At 41.0% G+C, this 20730-nt stretch overlaps 1 protein-coding gene and 1 long non-coding RNA gene across 13 annotated transcripts in view; both read right to left on the bottom strand.

Annotated features, from left to right (window-relative positions):
* Nucleotides 1-20730, bottom strand: part of PPFIA2 (PTPRF interacting protein alpha 2) — a 271229-nt gene that overhangs the window by 65979 nt on the left and 184520 nt on the right. For 11 of the 12 annotated variants that reach the window (XM_083698945.1, XM_083698940.1, XM_083698944.1 and 8 more), the window contains 3 exons: nucleotides 9766-9882; nucleotides 808-1029; nucleotides 478-624 (listed from right to left, as the gene is read on the bottom strand). In XM_083698945.1, the coding sequence (XP_083555071.1) occupies nucleotides 478-624; nucleotides 808-1029; nucleotides 9766-9882 (486 nt within the window). Of the gene's footprint in view, nucleotides 1-477; nucleotides 625-807; nucleotides 1030-9765; nucleotides 9883-12594; nucleotides 12693-20730 lie in introns of those variants that run through there. The other variant, XM_083698943.1, reaches the window with a different exon arrangement.
* On the bottom strand, nucleotides 6643-8611 carry LOC310825737. The gene is made up of 3 exons (XR_014555501.1): nucleotides 8527-8611; nucleotides 7625-7751; nucleotides 6643-6781 (listed from the first exon to the last, which is right to left on the bottom strand). It is a non-coding gene; the product is annotated as an uncharacterized lncRNA (long non-coding RNA).

Here is a 20730-nt window from a genome sequence, read left to right as displayed (position 1 = left end):
AGTCATAGATACTTTCCTGGCTGGCACTGCACATCATTCACCCTCTCCCAAAATCTACTGATGGTCAAAGTTTATGATCCAGTCTGTATAGTTCATGTGTAGCTCAGCTTGCTGCTATAAACCTGTCATACTTTCCCTTTCTAGCTTACCTTGATTTTCCTTCATCTCACCCAATCTGGATTCACTCCCAGAATCTTGCCACCCTGACTTGATAAGAGCCAGGTTTGACAATCAGATATGTTCTAGCCTTGTCTTGAACATCTTAGCTCTGGAAAAATTAGATCTGGGCCCAAATCTGATCTATCTTTGACTCCTCTTGCTGGAAAGAAAAGTCCTCATTCCCTTTTGATCCAAATCTAGCACTATTTGGATGGCAGAGTAAGATCATAGCAAGAACACACATTTGCCTTTCTTTTCAGCTAAATGATGACAGGACACTTATGAAGAGTCTCTTAGCAGTGATCCCAGATACTGAACCTGACGCAGGAGAGCTTCCTTGTTTGCCAGCTCATTTTCCAGCTTATCATTCATGTCATGTATGGAGGTGGATTCCCTCTGAGCACTTAGGTAACGCTTTTCAAGGGTAGTGATCCTTTCTTCCATGTCTTCCTTCTGAGCCATTGCCTTAAAAGAACAAACAATACATCAAAAGACTTCAATTTACAATTGCTGCCAATATTCATGTAGCTAGCAGGAGGTCATTAGATGGCTTATAATCTAAACTTGACTTTGAGATGTACCAGCTTCAAAAGGAATGAATGAATGTACAGATGAATGAAAACAAATGGAGGTGGGATAATTTTTTACCTCCCTAATGTCCCTCTGATATTTGCTGTTCAGTTCTTCAGTTTTTATGAGGTCTTTCCTAGCTGTCTCTGCATCTTGCTCTACCTCCCCGACTCTGGAAGACAATCCAGCCAAGCGGTCCTTCATCTGTGCCATTTCATAATTTTGCTTTTCAAGAAGTTCCTGCAGTTCCACCAATTGGCTGGTCTCATCATTTGAGTCTATGGAGCCATTTGACAGACGCTATTAAGAAACAAACAAACCATAGACCACTCACATTAGCCTACTTTCACCAACTTAGTGAAGAAACGGAGCAAAGTGTATGAAATCAACAGGAATATACTGTTGGCACTTTTCCGTATGATTCAGATTTCTACAGTGGTCAAGTCTTCAAAATAGATTGCTACTGCTTATCAGAAAAAGAATGAATGAAATCTTTATTGCTAAAAGCTATAAACCATCACAATTCGACACAAGTTGGGAAATGGTCACAGTGCATAAGGGATACAAATAATTGAATCAAAACTGAACAACAACAGGAAAACAGACTTACCAAAGTGCAAAATCACACCTGCATAAGTTAAGAACTTCACTCCCCAATATGATACTTGTCTTGGTACCTAGTTTTCAACTTACTTGCAGACAAAGCAAATTTTGCAACTAGTGCAGTAATAAATACATTATTGCCAGCTAGCAAAATAGAGATTTGCTCAAGGGGAAGTCAGCTGGAAAAAGAACACAGGATGTAATTGCGGAATTTTTGTCTAGGGGATGTATATAAAGGGCATCGTAGCAAATAGTGTTGAATGTCCTCCACGTCTCCCGACTTACAGATGCAGAGTCTTTGGTACACAGGGGTATTATTAAATCTTCCTGTTAGATAGACGGAGGGCATACACTGAAAACGCAAAGCTGTGAATCCTTTATCAGAAAGAGAGACCAGGTGCCTAAAACGGCAGCACTCCAAACCTAATTTAAATAAAGGAAAACTCTCACACAACTATGTTCAAATGTCTATCCTCAGTGACTTTTCCCATTTCTGAACATAGCTCCTTACAGTATTTTCTCATGGCGTCTTGTTGCAACAACAAAAGCATCACAGGCAATAGGGAGGGCAAGTACACACCTGGCAACTGAGCTGTTCATATATTCCTCCCCCAACATTTTAGTGGGGGGGAAAGTATGGAGTTATGTTGCTTTCTGTAGCAGTCATCACTTGTGTTCTGGATTGTGTGTAACTACAAGAGGGCATAGTTGCTGATATGCTCCAAATACGAGTAATTGCACACATAGCATTCTGTCTGTGTTATAAATCTTGCTCAATTTATATGACCCTCAGAATGACAGAACACTGTGAAAGGAACCTGTGAAAGATCTAGTCTCTTTTATTCTCTTACCTCTGGTAAGTCTACATTTGAAAGCTTATATTTGCTGTACAGCTCCCAGTCATTGTAACGGTTGAGTGATGCTGTATGAGTCTTGCTTTGTCTTTGCAGTATTTTTTCTATTCAACTTTCTATTTGCTTTAATCCAATTAAAAATATAGATGTCTGCACATGCATTAAAATATCTTTTTTTTTTTTACAGCTGCTGATAGGCACATTCATGTTAGCTGTAATAGATAAATATTTTTTTCTAGAGTCTGAGATTCATGAGCTTAGAAACACACAAGCACTGGAATTATATTATGTGAAGTACAGAACCGAACTAAGCTCTATTTGCAAATTAATATAATAAATCCCCACCTACCATCACACAAATATTGTGTAATGATAATAGCTAAAGCTGAAAATTCTATCATTCAGTTTTGGAGCCGGTTCATATGGTATATCCATCAGCTCATTTTCACAAATAACTGCTTTCATGAATGATCATCTGTGTGGTAAAGATACTGAAGAACACATAGCTGCAGCTTCTTTGAGCAGTATTTCCATATTCCAAAGATATCACACTCACGAAGGCTGTCACCATGACTTCCATGAGCATTCTTAAGACGTAATGATGATATATATGTGCTGCAGTGGCCCCTTCTGACCAAGGGAGGGAGCTTTAACAAGGGGGTACCATACCAACCTTTAAAGCCAACATGGGCACATGACTACAGTCTATGCTGCTGTCCTGTTAAAGGGAACCTGTTTATGAATCAGCATGGCCAATGTCTACATGTTGCCCTCAATAGCCCCAGCTGGCCAACTAGGGTGACAGGCAGCAGTGGGATGGATTTGTTGTAGACCAGTGCCAGCTAATTTGGTCTTCAAATGAAGCACATTTTTTTCTTTCAAAGGATATGCTGAGCCATGCAAACAGTTAATTAAATGACTATAACACTTGGTGGAGAATTGATGATGTAGTACTAGCTTTGTTAAATTAAGATTTTTTTTTTTTAAGAGCCTAGGCAAGCACTTTTAATAATTTGGCATTCAAACAAGCACACCTACCACAGTGAATCAGTTATTTTTCAAAGCTACCAAAGACGGTAAAACACATTAACTATTCAACTTATAATTTAAATGTCTTACATGCATTCCATCACTCCATGTTGATTTTCCAATGTCCCTAATAGCACAGTGTTAAACAGTTTGCCTCTACGAGACCCCCTAGCTGGAAGAAGAGATGGTTAACTGAGTCTTTCAAAGCTGACTGGCTATCTCTCAGAATAGGCCAAGTGAGCTGAGTAGATTCCTCTTACTGGTGAAAGTCTAGCTTACTTTTGCTGCTTTTTGTGTTGCCCATTCAGTTATGACACTTGGAAGAGCCTGTGATCTTGTATATGATTGTATGTTGGCTATAGGGAAGAAAAAGAACAGCTGTGCCGGATTGTGAGTCCAGTTCATTTTATTTGTACTTGTCTGTGGATTAATAATGCTTTATATACAGTTTTTCATTGACCTCCACTTTTTAAAAAATCAGCACCCTAGTACTTCATATACAAAAATCAAATCTGACTATGTATCTTTTCAGCATCCTGGGTTTTCAGTGTGGTGTGTTCTCCTGGCCACTTTATGGGTTGTATGCATGTCAGAAGACTGGAGTGACCAAGTGACAAAAAGTGTTTCTTGCTGTTTCACTGATTGAGGGTGGTGGTATATATTGTGGGCTATGTAAAATTAGGTAGTGGGCCAGAAGCAGTGTCAGATTTACATATAAGCTAAACAAGCTAAAGCTTAGGGCCCCACTCTCTTGGGGCCCCCAAAATTTTTTAAAGGAAAAAAACCTGGATGTACATTTCCAAAATATAAGATAAGAAACAAATAAAATAAAGCCTACATACAGCAACAGTGTTTTGTTTGGTGTTGTGTAGGCTCCTATGATGTAAGTAATGGGCCCCGCCTGCTAGACTGCTCCCTAGAATATCACTGGTTTGCTCATTTCTATATACAGTGGTACCTTGGTTCTCAAACTTAATCCGTTTCGGAAGTCTGTTCCTATACCAAAGCATTCCAAAACCAAGGCGTGCTTTCCCATAGAAAGTAATGCAAAATGGATTAATCCGTTACAGACTTTTAAAAACAACCCCTAAAACAACTATTTAATATTAATTTTACCATCTATTAAGACCACTGATCCATAAAATGAAAGCAATAATCATATAAAAATCATTTTAAGTTAGAGCTTAATAATTATTTAACTATTAATATACTACTTCTTAATTGCATTTCACTATTAATATACTTTTTCTTAATTGTATTTCAGTTCAACAATTACTTTGATAAAATTCATATTTTGTTATGTGCAAATGGCTTTAGATACCTATTAGATCCAAAATTACCATATAGCATATATTCAACACACAAAACAGTGACAATTTGTTGTTGACAAAGGACAGCTGAACATATAAAGGGCCCCATTACCTTCAGTAGCTTAAGGCCTCATCATACCTAAATCCGGCCTGGCCAGAAGCAGTCTGGGGAGTACAAATTGAAGATGCCTTAACAAGAAATAAAAAAGAGGCATGTTTCTATGCCTACTGAACAAAGAATGTGCATATTGCCTGGGTAATATAGAAAATGGTGTTGAGATATGCATATTCCCCAAGGCATGTTGGAGATTATGCATAATGACTGGTTAATATGCACATTCTTTTCTTCATGGAAGGAATATGTGCACATTCTCCTGGTGCACAGTGGGTGGTTATTATGCATGTTAACCACTCATATGTGACTGTGTGTGTTTGTGTGTTTATGTGTGTGTATTCATTCCTCTGGTTGCAATCTGAAGTGGTACAGGCAATTTTACTCTCACAAGACTTTACTGAAACAATCTATAGCACATGTGGTCCCAGTCAAAGAGTTATACGAAGACCTCACCTTGAGAAGATTACAGGCCACCATTTATGCTGTATCAGCATATTATGGATTTATTTATTTTAATATTCATATACTGCCTTTCCAGGAAATGTGCAAGGCAGCTTATAATAACACAATTTTAAATGGTATGATTGATAAAAAAAGAGTAAACGTTTTATGAAAAGAGTAGCATTGTTAGGAAGTTAGGCATTGCCTACACAGAGAAATTCCAGCTGTGTGTCATAAATATGTGTACCACTTTGGGGAGCGCAATTGTCTGCGATTTGTGGGCTTCATATTACTACTGAGAGCCAGTGTGGTGTAGTGGTTAAGAGCGGTAGTCTTGTAATCTGGGGAACCGGGTTTGAGTCTCCGCTCCTCCACATGCAGCTGCTGGGTGACCTTGGGCCAGTCACACTTCTTTGAAGTCTCTCAGCCCCACTCACCTCACAGAGTGTTTGTTGTGGGGGAGGAAGGGAAAGGAGATTGTTAGCCGCTTTGAGACTCCTGAAGGGGAGTGAAAGGCGGGATATCAAATCCAAACTCTTCTTCTTCTTCTTCTTCTTCTACCCACTCCCACTCATCATACTGACAAGAATTTTGCTGGTTAAATGCTTAAAAAGGGGAAAGGGAGCCACTTTCATCGTGCCAATTTCCCCCCCTTTCTAAGTCACCCTAAAAAGCAGCAGCAAGTCTCAAGAATGTGGTGTATCTCTGAAATCAGCACCCATATATGGTGGAAGCGCAGCCGAGTTCTTTGTTGGAAAAGAGCTTTAATAGCTGTCCAAATATAGTAGTAATAGCCCGGGGGAGAAAGAGAGAGATGAAAGTGTTAGTAAGCAAATCTGATATCAGTGATGGTATTAGCTACAACAAAGCAGGCAGGCCATGGAGAAAATCAAAGTTCAAAAATACCCTGTGGGAACTTGTGCCACAAAGCGCAATAGAGATTAAATGTGGAAGAAGTCCAGGGGGGAAACAACCAGCACACGCTATCAAACTGAGACTGGTTTGTAAGAGAAGAGAAGAAGAAGAAAGCATGATCATGGTCTTCCCTTCCTAAATTGCCAGAAAAGGAAAGTCACACCGATAATGTGCCATTTCTCCCCTCTCTCCCTAGATCAAAACACAGCAGCAACTGCAAACTGGTGTCTGCAGAGACAATGTATCTGCAATCAGACAGAGGCTTAATATATGGACTTACCGGTATATAGCTAAAATTTCTTTTGCAGCCCCCAATTACCTATCAAAATGAGCAAGAATGTCATTGGATAATAAGAAATTAAAATTAAACATGCCAGGGAAGAGAGAGCTAGGAATTGGAGATATTAGCAATGTAATGGGAGAAAAATTCTAGATGAGGATAAAGCAGTGATATTTCAGGTTCACGAACTGCAAGATTGACTTTTCTATTTGTCCATAGTGTCTGATCTGTATTTTCTTGCATATGACCATACTTCCTAAATTTGTTTAAACATATTTATGACTTGGCAATGCTTTACAGGGTGAATAAAAGTGAATAAAGCTGCCATAATATTAAGGCTGCAATCCTATGCATGCTTACCTGAGCTGGAAATAAGATTTAACTGATCATAAGACTGGGATGCATTATATATGCTCAGTTCTCCAGAGGTTCTTAGTTATTCTCCCATCTCTGGATTCTCATATTCCTGCTAAGATTCTCAAACCTTAAAACTTACAAATACTATCTGCATCAAGAGACACGGTGTTAATGAACTTTCCACTATTTTATAATCATGTACTTTTTATTTTATGTTGTTGGATAAACATTTAATCCTTCAACAGCCTGGCATTATGGCCTTGAGGTTAATATCTCAATCTATTTAACCTTTAACATGTGTAAATGTGAACATTATAAAACACCCAACCAAACGGAGGCTATATCTCCTGTTCCTGGAACAGTGATCTAGAAAGTAAAATATTATTCTCTCTCTCTAATTTAAGAGTTTTAGGAGGCTAACAAGAGAAACACTGCAACCCAACCAAAATGAAAATGAAATACAATTATCATTTTTGTCTTAAAACACATAAACCAACACCACTTGTCTTCCAAACTGAAGAGTGCAGAGATGACAAAGCATCATGAATAGAAAATAGAAAAACTGCCTTGTATTGAGCCAGATCTTTACTTTATCTAGCTCAGCAGCTCTCCAGGATTTCAGACTGGGCTCTCTCCCAGCCCTACCAGGATAAGGACTGAACCTGGAAACTTTTGCATGCAAAGCAGATGCTCTACCCACTGAGCCACAGCCCTTCCCAAGATGGCAAGATTGTGCGACTAAATAAATCATTCCAGTCTTCTCTACAGTCCACTATAATTACTAAGCTTAAAAATGTATTACTAGACCACATTATATCTTTTCCATGCCCACAATTCACAACGCACATATCAAGACAGCTACACATCTCATTCCACACGCATCTCTCTGTGGACTATTCACATTATTGCTTCAGATGTAACTTAACAAAATAATTCTCAGATGCTTTCATCCTCTCCCCACCCAATGCCTATTACACCTGGGACTCCTTACCTCTCCTTTGTCCATTTTGCATTCCTTGTAAGTCCTTTTGCTTATCTTATGTGCCAAACAAGCAGATGTTTTGATCAAATTCCATGCACACATAGTTTTTCCAGTAAAGTCTATCAATAATCACCCACTGAACAAAGTAAAGAATTCGAAAACACAGGCAGTGTATGCGTTGCTTCTTAGACTAAACCATATTGTTATGAACAGCTACATTTTGGGCTAGAATTGTATTGATTGGTTAGTTGAGAATGCAAATCCTCGGAGGGCAAGGATCAAGCCTTTGACCTATGTTTTACACATCAAGCATAATGACTATATTTAATAAACCACAAAATTATAGCATCAATTCCTTGAAGCAAATTTTCTCCAAGTTATAATCAACCTCTGAAGGTCAGTGATAGCTCCCTACATGTCTCTTCCCTGAACTGCCTTGCACTGTCTTTCAGAGAAAGACTCCACAGTTGTTTGTCATCGTTTCAAAGTGTTGCATGCTATTAACACAGAAACACTAATGCTGGAAACAACTCTGTAACTTCCTTGCATAAGAATATGCAGATGATTAACTTGAAAAAGAGCTTTCCAGCCTGGTTGAAGAGCTCCATTCTTGCATCATAAATTATCTACACATGACAAGAAGTGGATATCAAAAGTGAAACTAGAAAGTTACAAAATGCAGTAGAAGCTGCTAAGATGACAAGCTGCTACAAAACAGCTTTGATTATTATTTTACATCACCGCTATAAGAAGCTCAAGAAGAATTGTTTCTATCACCTTCCATCCCTAGATTTGCTTGTGAGGAATGTTAAAATTGTCTTTTGGCTGCTAAGAATTTTATTTTTTTCTAAAATACGTTTGGAATAAAGAACAGCTGAAAATATCACACATTGATGTTGTATTAGACCTACTGCTAAAAAGCTTCAGTTTAAGGCCTATTGGCAGAACCCTTTTGAGGGACCGTTTGCAAACCCCACATGTTAAGGCTGATTTTCCTAGCACTGACTTTAGAATATCAAAATGGTTTGCAGCGTCAGCACTTGGATCACAATAGATCCGTTCTGTAGCTTAATGAGGTCATGAGGTTCATTTATGCCTGAAGTTCCTATAGAACCGCTCACATTCCCAGGGGGGCAGAGTTGCAGGCTGGCCACAAGCACACCCCGTGTACAGTGGGGGGCGTGGCAATGCCGCCTATGTCATTGGGAGTTCCAGCTGAATCACACCCCACAGCTGACCAATCTGGTCGACCGGGGGCGTGGTTTACCTGATTTAAACATCCTCGCGGCCAGGGTTCAGTTTCCTCTTCTCCTCCTGCGTCGGATCTCCTGCCCTCCTGCCCTGTTTTCATGCATTTCTCATCTTGGCCTTGCTATGGACCATGGTTGGTCACCTGTTGAGGGGGCCAGGTAGGAATTTTTCCACTTGGCAAATAGCACCAGCCATGTGGTTTTCGCCTGCCTTGTAGTAATTATCAAAACCTAGTAAGGTTTGGCGGTTAGGCATTGGTAAACCTGGTTTATGGGAGGGGAGGTTGTGGCCTTTACCTGTCCCTCCTCTTTAAGGATATTTGGGTGTGTAGATTCTGTTTGAAACCTGGGTAAGGGTTAGGGCCATGCCACGACCTCATCGGGGACCCTGGGGGAGCTCGCAGTTAATGTACAACAACAGGACTCCCCCTACTGGTAGTTGACCTTTATGAGACTACCTGCATGATGGGCAGGAGTCTGATATAGTCGGTTCAGTTCCAGTGCCTAAGCCAATACTGCTCACATCTGCAACCAATAAAGTTGTGGCCTTATTTATCCCATTAACCCAAAATACTGGTGTCTGTGTGTTTCATTATCAAAGAAATGGGGGTGGGGCTCGGGGCCTCGCCATGCAACCTGATGCTGTATGAAACTTCTTCACTACTATCTTAATTAGAAAGAAGCAGCTTTAATTTCTGTAGGAGGGCATAAACAAAAGAGACTGCTCAAGGCATTGATTCAGAATACACTAGCGACTCATCTTGCATAGGTGCCAGGTTTTATTCATCACATTAAGTTCATCTTAGAAGGCAGAAATGGATTTGGGAGCTTAGAGCAGTGGGCTTTGATTTGAACTTTTCAAATGACGAAGACTCTCAAAGGGACGCTGTTACTTTATACCTTTTCATGAACTTTTTGTCCAGGCTCCATTCCTTTGATAAGCTCTGAGTCAGTAGGACCCTCTCCTGATGCCATTTTCCTTTGAATGTGTGCATTTTGTTCACGCAAAGCTAGAATCTAGAAAAGAATTAAGATTAAGGTCAGAACAAACAGCAAATAAGAATTTCATTTCTTGAGCACGAATACACAGCATTCTAAGCAGTAATGTGATAATATTTTAACATTATTCTCCACATTGTATCAATATGCTACAAATCTAAATGTGGAAAAATATTTAAAGATGGTATCTCTTGTTATCATCTTCCTTCATCACCCTTAAATGCTATCATTTTATATCTTCCTTCAAGCCTTTATCAGCTATGTATTTGAAAGAATTGGTTAATGTGATTATGAAAGGTCAAATTAAGTGTGATGCAGCAGTTCCATGATTGGAACTTGCAACATATTTTTCCTCTCTTAAAATGCACCCACAGTCAGTGGGGGAGCTGATATGGATCAAGACCATGGTCAGGGAGAGTTTTTAACAATAAGTTATCAACTGGGGAAAACATTTGCATCGAGGGGCCATTTCCAAATGGAAAAGAGAGCAAAGAGGGGTAACTCATCTTCTCTGTACCATAATCCTAATTGAGGACACCCTTCTTCCCACACAGCTATGCTTTGTAAAGGGAAGAGATTGTGGGAAAATGATTGCTTGTACATAAGAGCATGAGCAAAGTTCTTATTGTTGCAAGGTGATTTCATAGCAAGAGGCCCGCTTGGAGCATGATCAACGCGTGGACAGCTCATGCTGTCCCAAATGATTGGCCCATGTAACATAGCCTGATCGACTACGTGGCCTGGTGTGATGGCATGGCATTGCCCTTATCTGCTGGCTGAGAAAAAGTTGCCTTCCTTGTATTTGTATCTTTTTGAGTTCACACAATAAAATGTTGGCTGCAGCCGCTGCAGCAGCAGCAAGAATTCTTCAACCCATCTCTGTGTGAGACTGATTCTTACTGATGGCGAGCAGGTTCTCGTCAAGAGATGAAATCAAACCCTTTAAGAGAATAGAGCACACCATCAGCCTAATAGGTTTATCAGCAAAATTGTTAATGATACTGCACTTTACAATACTAGAGAACCAGGGCCATCTTATCTATAGGAGCTAAGGGTGCAGGGCACCTGGGCGCAGGGCTCTCAGGGGCGCCAGGCTGAGAGTCCGGGGCCTGAGAGTTGAGTCTGGGGACGAGCCCGCCTGTCAGTCGGAGCACTGCAGCGGGCTCTTCTGCTGCGGGTGGCTCTGCGCCATGAGTTCGGGGGTGACCGAGCCAGCGAGAAGCTGAGGCGGCCAGCTGGCTCCGCTCTCCTGCGTGCCTGGGACTGGGCAACCTGGGGAGGGGGCGCCAGGCAGATCTTTGCACCCTGGCGGGGCATATACTTAAGACAGCCCTGTAGAGAACACACCCCTCAAAAAGCACAGAAGCCAGCATGGTTTTACTTCAGCATCCCAATTTCTGTTCGTAAGACTGATACTCAGAGAAAAAAAATAGTATATGTAGATTGAAATCATTTGAACTCATAGACACTCAGATCAGCAAGATCACTCAGTACAAGTTTTACACAAAGTTGCTTCTAACAGATGTGAACAGAACTTCAATTTCCAAAATAGCTCTATATTTTTCAAAAATTGTATTTAACTGTGCAGTGGGGGTGATGAAGCAATAACATCCATTGATTTCTACCAGTTGAGACACATCCTTATTGGGTTAGAAGAGCAGTACTGGATTATGCTATGGGACACATATGCCTTCTTCATACAGTGGTACCTCAGGTTAAGAACTTAATTCGTTCTAGAGGTCTGTTTTTAACCTGAAACTGTTCTTAACCTGAAGCACCGCTGCTGCACGATTTCTGTTCTCATCCTGAAGCAAAGTTCTTAACTCGAGGTAATATTTCTGGGTTAGCAGAGTCTGTAACCTGAAGCATCTGTAACCTGAAGTGTCTGTAACCCGAGGTACCACTGTACATTACAACCACAAAGCAGCAAACCCAGCTGAAATAGGCTGTGGGGCCATGCCTTCCCTCACTGTTGTCTTTCCATATTCTCAGATAACTTGTTCCACTTTGGGGGGGTTCCTTCCACAACTGAGGATATGTTTAAAAACGGTTCCCCACTGCAGCAGTTATAGAATACAGGGTAGCTGGCTTGAGTCATCAGGCTAAAAGACATAGTCCTAAATCCAGCGCTTTTTTTTTCCTTAAAAAAAGGTTAGAGGTACTCTCATTTTGACTCAAGAAAATCACCAATCGGGAAAATCAGAAAAATAAATACAGTAAATGGACAAAAGGAAGCCAATTGGGGGGTGGAACGTACAATTCACCGTGCTAGAGAATAAACTAATTTTTAAAAAAGTTTTAAAGTTTCTTCTCCTGCTAGATTCACAAAAGGTTTAAGGGTATGTGTACCCCTGTGCCCCCCCCCCAGAAAAAAGCACTCCCTGAATCCCTTTTTTACTCACATAGTGCCATCATGGGTGCCATACCTGAAAAGGGCTGTAGCATCTGCCAACTCAAAACTGCCTGCCAATGTCTAAGTAAGCAACTTGCGTGACACAACCTAATTGGTCCTGAACCCCTGCAAGTGGCAGCCAATGAGGAGGAAGGGAGGTGGGGGAAAGTAGAGCATCACAATGTCACATTACACATCACACTTAGTTTGGCATTACTGGGATGTGGTGACAGAAGTGGGGAAAGTGATGTCCACACTGTTGCTGTCATACACAATTTAGATCTAACTGTAAGGAAGCTCCTTATACCCTTTCTTTTTCTAGAAAAGGAAATACTCACATTATAAAGGATATAGAAAGACAACAAAGGGCAATGTTTGAATTGTGCTGAATCACTGCCTCAATTTTGATCACAAAGTGTGTCTAGACATTTTAGCTGCAATGATAATAGTAAAAAATAATAATACTGGGAAATGGTAAAGCAATCTATGCCAGATGAGCTCTTATTCATTTTGGTGAGCATGAAATTCTGATAGTAATGATACATGTTATTTATTTATAAACTGTCTTTATCGCTTTTTATCCAAAGCAGAAATAAATCTAAAAGAGAAATAAATTGGACACAATACATTCATAATGTAACATGCCATTACATGCAACCATTCCACAGCTCAAGGGATTAATAAAATAAAAAAAGTGGGTTGCTTAAATCTTGCACAGCAGGGTGGATATCTAAAGTGACTGGTCACATTGCTCAACTAAGAATCAGAGGCTGTAGAAATCATTATTAGAATTGGTGGGAGATCTATGAAATGGAACAGAGACCTTCTGCTCTGATGCAGCCATAATGCAATTCTGAGCTAAGTAACAAAAACACACTTCCATTTCATTTGCTCTGAAACAGAAACAGCCCAAAATTAATAGGAAAAGGTTCACATTCATTTTACACCCACCTGGAATACAGACAGTTCATTTATCTTAAGAGTCATAGAAATAAAAGCTACAGTGGGCATAAACAACACCTGCCTATTGGACCCCTAAATTAAACTGGTGTGTCTCCATTAACTTAATTTCCAGAGGATATCATGGTCGACACTTGAAAACAGAAATCCAGGTTAGTTTCTGTGCATATACTTGTGTCTCTAAACTATACTTGCTGGCCCATGCTGAAACACAACACAGGGAGAGCGAAATATGCCTTTAAGGAAAATTTATCAGGCACCAACCTGCTCTTTCACCAGGAGGCCAAATATTAGAACTTCCTTAAGCCTTAGCCAAAAAATAAAAGAAACAATCAAAATGCAAAAATGGAGGGAAATGGAAAGAAAATATAATGCTGTTAGAGAGGGTGGGGAAACTCTGGGCCAGTCCATTTAGCCCATGAAGCTGTTATGGACAAGCCACACCCATCTGCTTTACACCTGAGGTTGGGGGGGCGGGGAGTAAAGATTAGTGGCTGGGCCAAAGTACTGTGACCCCCAATGAGCTGGATGGAAGAGAAAAAACTTATTCCCCAAACCAAGGTCTTTCCTCTTTCACTATAATAAAGATTTCAGTCTCTGCATTATACATTAAGCATTTACTTTATGGAACAGAAATAAATAAAAGAAATTATATACAGTGGTGGTTGATTATTAAAAGCAGACATGGCAGTGATATAGATCGGCTTCTTATCCAAGGGAAATCCAATGCTGTTTTTTTTCCTTAATGTTCCTTCCATTTAAACATCAGTCAGCAAAACGGATTAAACTATGTCAGTCTAATTATCTTGATTGGAATTTGCTTCCAATTCAATCACTTGTTTAGGATGTACTAAAAGGGCTTAATTTAATTGACAGTATAGTAAAAATGTAAAGAGGTCAAGGTCTATTTTCAGAGAAGGTTTGTCAGGTGTGTATAACATTTGAAAACACCTTATCTCGCCTCTCCTGTTAATTTGCAGTTCTTTTTTTCTTGGGGCAAAAATATGCTTTCCTTCTTATTTAAAGGAAAACCAAAAGTACAAGTATTTGCTCTGCAAAATGGTGTCTCTAGGAAAAGCGAATAGTGGCAGCCACGCTATGCCCTGTGGGTTCTTTGCAGGGGGCGGGGGCAGGGACTGTGCTTGGCACCTGCAGCCACAACCAACAGCCCTGCCACTTCCTGCCCACCCAGTGAGGCTCGCCACCACCTCCCTCCTTCCTAGAACATGAGGCATTGCTGGCACTGCCACTGCTAAATTTTAGTGGCAGAACAAAAACATTGGGGGTATCGTCATCATGACGAGAAGGAGTCAGGGAAGAGATGAAGCCCATGGGACCCCACATCCCCCAGTCATGCCCCGGTTGGATCTTCTTTGGAGGATAATAATAAGAATAATTCCAGCAGATTATTAAAATACAGTGGTACCTCAGGTTAAGTACTTAATTCGTTCCGGAGGTCCGTACTTAACCTGAAACTGTTCTGAACCTGAAGCACCACTTTAGCTAATGGGGCTTCTCGCTGCTGCCATAGCACTATTTCTGTTCTCATCCTAAAGCAAAGTTCTTAACCTGAAGTGTATTTAACCCAAGGTTCCACTGTACAATGATTCAGCAAATATTAAAAGCTTCCCTAAACACAGCTGCCTTCAGGTGTCTTCTAAAAGTCAGATAATTGTTTATTTCCTTGACATCTGATGGGAAGGTGTTCCACAGGGCAGGCACCACTACCGAGAAGGCCCTCTACCTGGTTCCCTGTAACTTCACTTCTCGTAGTGAGGGAACCACCAGAAGGCCCTCGAAGCTGAATCCCAGTGTCCGGGCAGAACGATGGGGGTGGAGACACTACTTCAAGTATACTGGGCCGAGGCTGACCTAGGGCTCTCAGAGGAAAACCCTGTGTTAAGCACCCAGGGCCCTCAGGGAAACTGGCAAGCTGACTTTCCCTTTTTCAGAGACAGATACTGAGCAGCCACCAAGCCCTAGGGAGCACAGCTGCCTTAAGATACAGGCTCCGTTGGCTACCAGATTCCAAAATGCCGGTTGAGGAATACTCGTGAGGAAGCTAGTCATTGCAGAAGACCAAATCAGTAAGCAACATGGGTGCCTTGTTGCTGTGTTCTCGGTGTAGCTCGAAAAGCCTTCAGTTGCAGGCATGGAGTACCAGAATGACATCTTTGTGCCAGCTTCCTGACTCAAGGGTCACTGCCACCTAGGTGTTCACTAAGCTTGCCATGTTTGAATCTCCGACTGTTTCTGAACCTTGCTTCTTGGGTTGCCCCTGTGAGACTTTCTGTTCCTCAGCAGGCAATAGCATTTACACATGCCTTGCCCCACCTAGCCTTTCAGCAGACTATGACTTTGAGAACAGCAGGAGCAGCAGCAGCTGGGAAGAGAGAGGTTTAGGGATATATATATAAAGGACCCCTGACAGTTAAGTCTAGTCACAAATGACTCTGGGGTTGCGGTGCTCATCTCTCTTTACTGTCCGCAGACAGTTTTTCCAGGTCTTGTGGCCAGCATGACTAAGCTGCTTCTGGAGAACCAGAGCAGTGCACAGAAACGCCGTTTACCTTCCCGCTGGAGCGGTACCTATTTATGTACTTGCACTCTGATGTGCTTTCGAACTGCTAGGTTGGCAGGAGCAGGGACCGAGCAACGGGAGCTCACCCCGTTGTGGGGATTTGAACTGCTGACCTTCCGATCACCAAGCCCTAGGCTCAGTGGTTTAGACCACAGTGCCACCCGTGTGCCACACACAAACACAGTGGTACCTCGGGTTACAGACACTTCAGGTTACTCCGCTAACCCAGAAATAGTACCTCGGGTTAAGAACCTTGCTTCAGGATGAGAACAGAAATTGTGCGGCAGCAGCGGGAGGCCCATTAGCTAAAGTGGTACCTCAGGTTAAAAACAGTTTCAGTTTAAGAGCGGACCTCCAGAACGAATTAAATTCTTAACCCAAGGTACCACTGTGTGTGTATATATGTATGTATTTATATATGTGTGTGTGTATGTGTGTGAATTTTGGGGCTACAATTCCAATCACCCCTGACCACTGGTCCTGTTAGCTAGGGATGATGGGAGTTGTAGTCTAAAAACAGCTGGAGGGTCAAGTTAGGTCACTACTGTTTTTCATGGTTTTGTGGTATTTTATGCATTGTGATTTGTTGTTACTTTTATTGGTTATAGATTGGCAATTCTTTATTGTGGTTGAACTGTTTGTTATTTGCTGATGTTTAAATTTACTGTTTACTATTGGATTCTGATGGATTGTTGAATGTTGCTTTGTTTGATATGTTATTTTTAAAGTTATCGTGACTTTTATACTGGAACAGATTGTTACTATTAATGTTTGATGTTTTATTATGTTTTTATGTCTTGGAAGCTGCCCACAGTGGCTTGGGCAATCCAGTCAGATGGGCGGGGTATAAATGAATTATTATTATTATTATTATTATTATTATTATTATTATTGACTTCTACTTGACTTTACATCTTAGATTGCCCCTGTTGATGTCTTGCTGCTTTGATCTGAGTGCAGCCTGAATCAGGACACACCCCCCCTCCCCAGGAAAGCCCTGGCATGGTACCCCAGCATAACAGAATATTTCCTGTCAATGGTTTCATTCTCACCTCCCGCACCAAATTCTCTTAACCTTTAATCACTCAAGCTTGTTTTCCTGACAAACTGTAACAACTTTAACATTTACAAACAGATGTTCCACATCCTCTTAAAAATCTAGTGGGAAACTATATGCGTTTCACTGCAGCAAACAGTATTCAAAATCAGGCTTCCTTCTCACCCTTCTTAGGAACAGATTTCTTCTACACAGATGCTAATGCTAAATAAAATGTCTTGTGTCAGACCTCCATCTTGCATCTAAAGCCTTGAAGAGCCAGATAACTGAGAAAGCATCTATCCACATATGTTCAATTCTATACTAGTCAAACAAAATCTTGAGAGGAAGCTGGGATAAGAAGGATCCCCTTTGTCTTTGGAAGATAAGCTTATGTAAAAATGTATATTTTGCCAGCTTTGTGACTGCCATGTATTAAGCAAACAATGCAAAACGACCACATTCACATGTCACAATTGGGGATAAGAAAATCTGTCCATTTTTATTTCTCTCAGTTTCTCATTTTCCCCCCAATTTTAAGTTTGGTTCCCCATGTTTCCAAAACAGTTTGCCATCCTTTATTTTTAAAGTCTTCATTAAAATTCACCAGCATTTTAGTGCAAATTTCTCTTACTACACACTTGCTTGGATGCAGTTTGTATGCATAATGTGCTTTTGCATATTATTTCCACTAATATATGCATTTATATGCACACTTTATGCAAGTATATGCATTTTGGTACAACTGACTTCACTGGAGAACTGCAATGCAAAATTTACGGCACAAAGCATAGTGTGATGGTGTGCTTGGATATAAGCTAAGTAAGATAAAATGTTATGATTCTGTAAGCAAAGACTACAATGAAGACAGAATAAATGCAAATAAATTATATTTGGCATTTAAGATACAGCCTGCTTGCTCAATTTCTGTTCCTGAGTTCTAGGTACAAATTATACTCAAGCCTTCTGAATAATAACAATAATTCTCCAGCTCCTAGTGTGGTTTCATTCATTTCTAATCTGATTAGTCACCACCTTCTCACTTAAAAATAGGGCGCCTGCTTACACATCGAGTTTAAAAGATATATATTTAGAATTGGTGGAGTTTTAAAATCTAAATAAATATACATTATTTTTATTTAGATAAACAGCCTACTTTTGTTTGAATATCTAACAGGGATATCTTACATTTAAAGAGCCTTGGCCTTGTATACCTGAAGGAGCATCTCCATCTCCGTTGTTCAGACCGGACACTGAGATCCACCTGTGAGGGCCTTCTGGTGGTTCCCTCACTGGGAAAAGTGAGGTTACAGGGAACCAGGCAGAGGGCCTTCTCAGTAGTGGCACCCACCCTGTGGAACACTCTACCTTCAGATGTCAAGGAAACTGTAAAAATCTGACTTTTAGAAGACATCAGAAGGCAGCCCTGTATAGGGAAGTTTTTAATGTTTGATGTTTTATTATGTTTCTGTAAATGCTGGAAGCTGCCCAGAGTGGCCGGGACAGCCCAGTCAGATGGACAGGGTACAAGTAATAAAATTATTATTCATTATTGTTCTTAAATATGTGTGCAAAGACAACTGGATTTTCAAGAAAATTGATTACCATCAGTTTGCCAGAACTGAAACCTAAGATTTTTATATCAATAAGATGTTCTATATATTTTAGGTTGGAAATTGCCATGGGATGCCATTTATGGTGGCAACCTTGGGGCCAGAATAGAACATATCTTGCCTTTGTTCTTTGGTTGAGAGGCAACTTGCCAAATGATAGCTTATGGTCATAATGATAGGCTGATACGATGCTTACATGGCCACATGCCACACTTGATGCAAAAGTAACATGTACAGTGGTAGCTTGTTTTGAGTCCAGGATCCATTCTGGAGCCCCGGACGCCTGATGAAAGGGACGCTCTATGAAAGGGACACTCAACGAAGTGCTGCTCTGTGCACACACGCTGAGCAGTTTGCGCTTCTGCGCATGCACAAGCAGCAAACCTGGAAGTAACCCGTTCCGGTACTTCCAGGTTTGCAGCGGACATTTGGCAAAATGGATGGTTAACAGGGCGGACGTTCGTGGAGGCATTACTGTATAATATTTTCTCAGATAGATTGCATCACAACTCAATGGTATACAGGCTGTGGCTACACCATCTTGCCGGAAAATTGTAAATGCCTACTTTCTTAGTCAGTGATGGAACATGCCAAGTTCAGTGAAGTTTATTTCTTTACATAAAGTATTTGTCAAATTTGTGACCCCCTTCCCATTTCAAACTTTGCAAACAAGTCGGAACTGCTTCCTTCAGTGCCTTCATAATTGCAATGCAAATGAATGCAGTGTTAATGAGAACCTGCAGTTTAAGGTGTGCTGCTTCAATGTGATAGGAAGCTAAAGCAAGAGAACCTTTTAAAATCCTGATTCTGTTAACCAACATGCAGAAATTTCCCACAAACTACTTTAATATTACGTGGGGGGGGGCGGACACCTTAGGTTAAATGCTGAAGTTGAGGCTGAAGAGATGGCTTGAATGCTGAAGCACTCAAGATTTCCCATTCTCAACAGCAGGGGGTCTACTTCTTCGATCTGTTATTCGTTTAATAGCACATATATGGCATCTGTGTTGTGAAAAGGCAATCAAAATATTTTCAGCCACAGGAAGACGAGACGTTGCAGTAAGGACGGCTTTATATGGCATTTATCACTAGTGCAAGTTGCACTTTAAGGGAACAAAAGGCAGAAGAAAAGGCCTTTCAGAGTTTCATAAACTGGTTTGGGATGTTGCTTTCAGCAACCACAAAGCCTTTTTCATCCTCTTCTTAGGTGAAAGGATGCTATAAAGTACCTTTCTACCCAAAATGGGTTTCTTTCTCTCCACTTCAACTCTTTAAAAACAAAGGATTCCATCTCAGACAGAGTTCTAGCACACTCTTCCTAGAAGAACCATGGAACGAAATCTCAGTGAAAACCACTTATTCTACACAACTGCCAGCTGCACCACAGCACAGATACTTTTACCCAGAGCTGGAGTTGATTTACACAACCAGGTAAAAAGTAACCACAATTAGCATTGCTGTCAGCATCTGCATAATGCCATGTAGGCGATGCTGATGAGAAGAGTGGGTGGATTTGTATGGAAGAGGAAGAAGCGTGCCTGAATATCATCTTGCTTTGAAAGGGAAAGCTACCTTTGCAAACATTTATATGCCAGTTGATTGTAATGAAACCTCAAAGTGGTTTATATATAATGTATGTGACACTTAAGGAAAGTAAGTATTTAAGTGGAGATGAACAGGACTTCCCCACATCCCAATAAATGCAAGTGCCTTACTAAAACTTTGGATTTTCTCATCCCTCAGATTCCTCAAATGTTTCTCCCTGACATATATGCCAAGAAGTCCCCACAGTGCCCAGCCACCCTGAATAAGCTGCCCACAAAGAGGAGCAGCTACAAGCATTTTTTCACACTATCTCCCCTCCTCTGACACGTAAAGGGGGGGGGAGTAAAGGACCCCTGGATGGTTAAGTCCAGTCAGAGGCGACTATGAGGTGTGGCACTCAACTCGCTTTCAGGCCAAGGGAGCCGGTGTTTGTCCACAGACAGTTTTCTGGGTCATGTGGCCAGCATGACTAAACCATTACTGGTGCAATGGAACACTGTGATGGAAACCAGAGCACACGGAAATGCTGTTTACCTTCCTGCCGCAGCGATACCCATTTATCTACTTGCACTGGCATGCTTTCGAACTGCTAGGTCGGCAGGAGCTTGGACAGAGCAATGGAAACTCGCCCCATCATGGGGATTCGAACTGCTGACCTTCTGATTGGCAAGCCCAAGAGGCTCAGTGGTTTAGAGCAAAACCACCCACTGACACATAGACATTAGCAGCAGCCCAATGA

Source organism: Podarcis gaigeae (genome assembly GCF_964106915.1).
Source record: "Podarcis gaigeae genome assembly, chromosome: 10".
Lineage (NCBI taxonomy): Eukaryota > Metazoa > Chordata > Lepidosauria > Squamata > Lacertidae > Podarcis > Podarcis gaigeae.
This window is presented reverse-complemented; position numbering and strand designations above follow the sequence as displayed.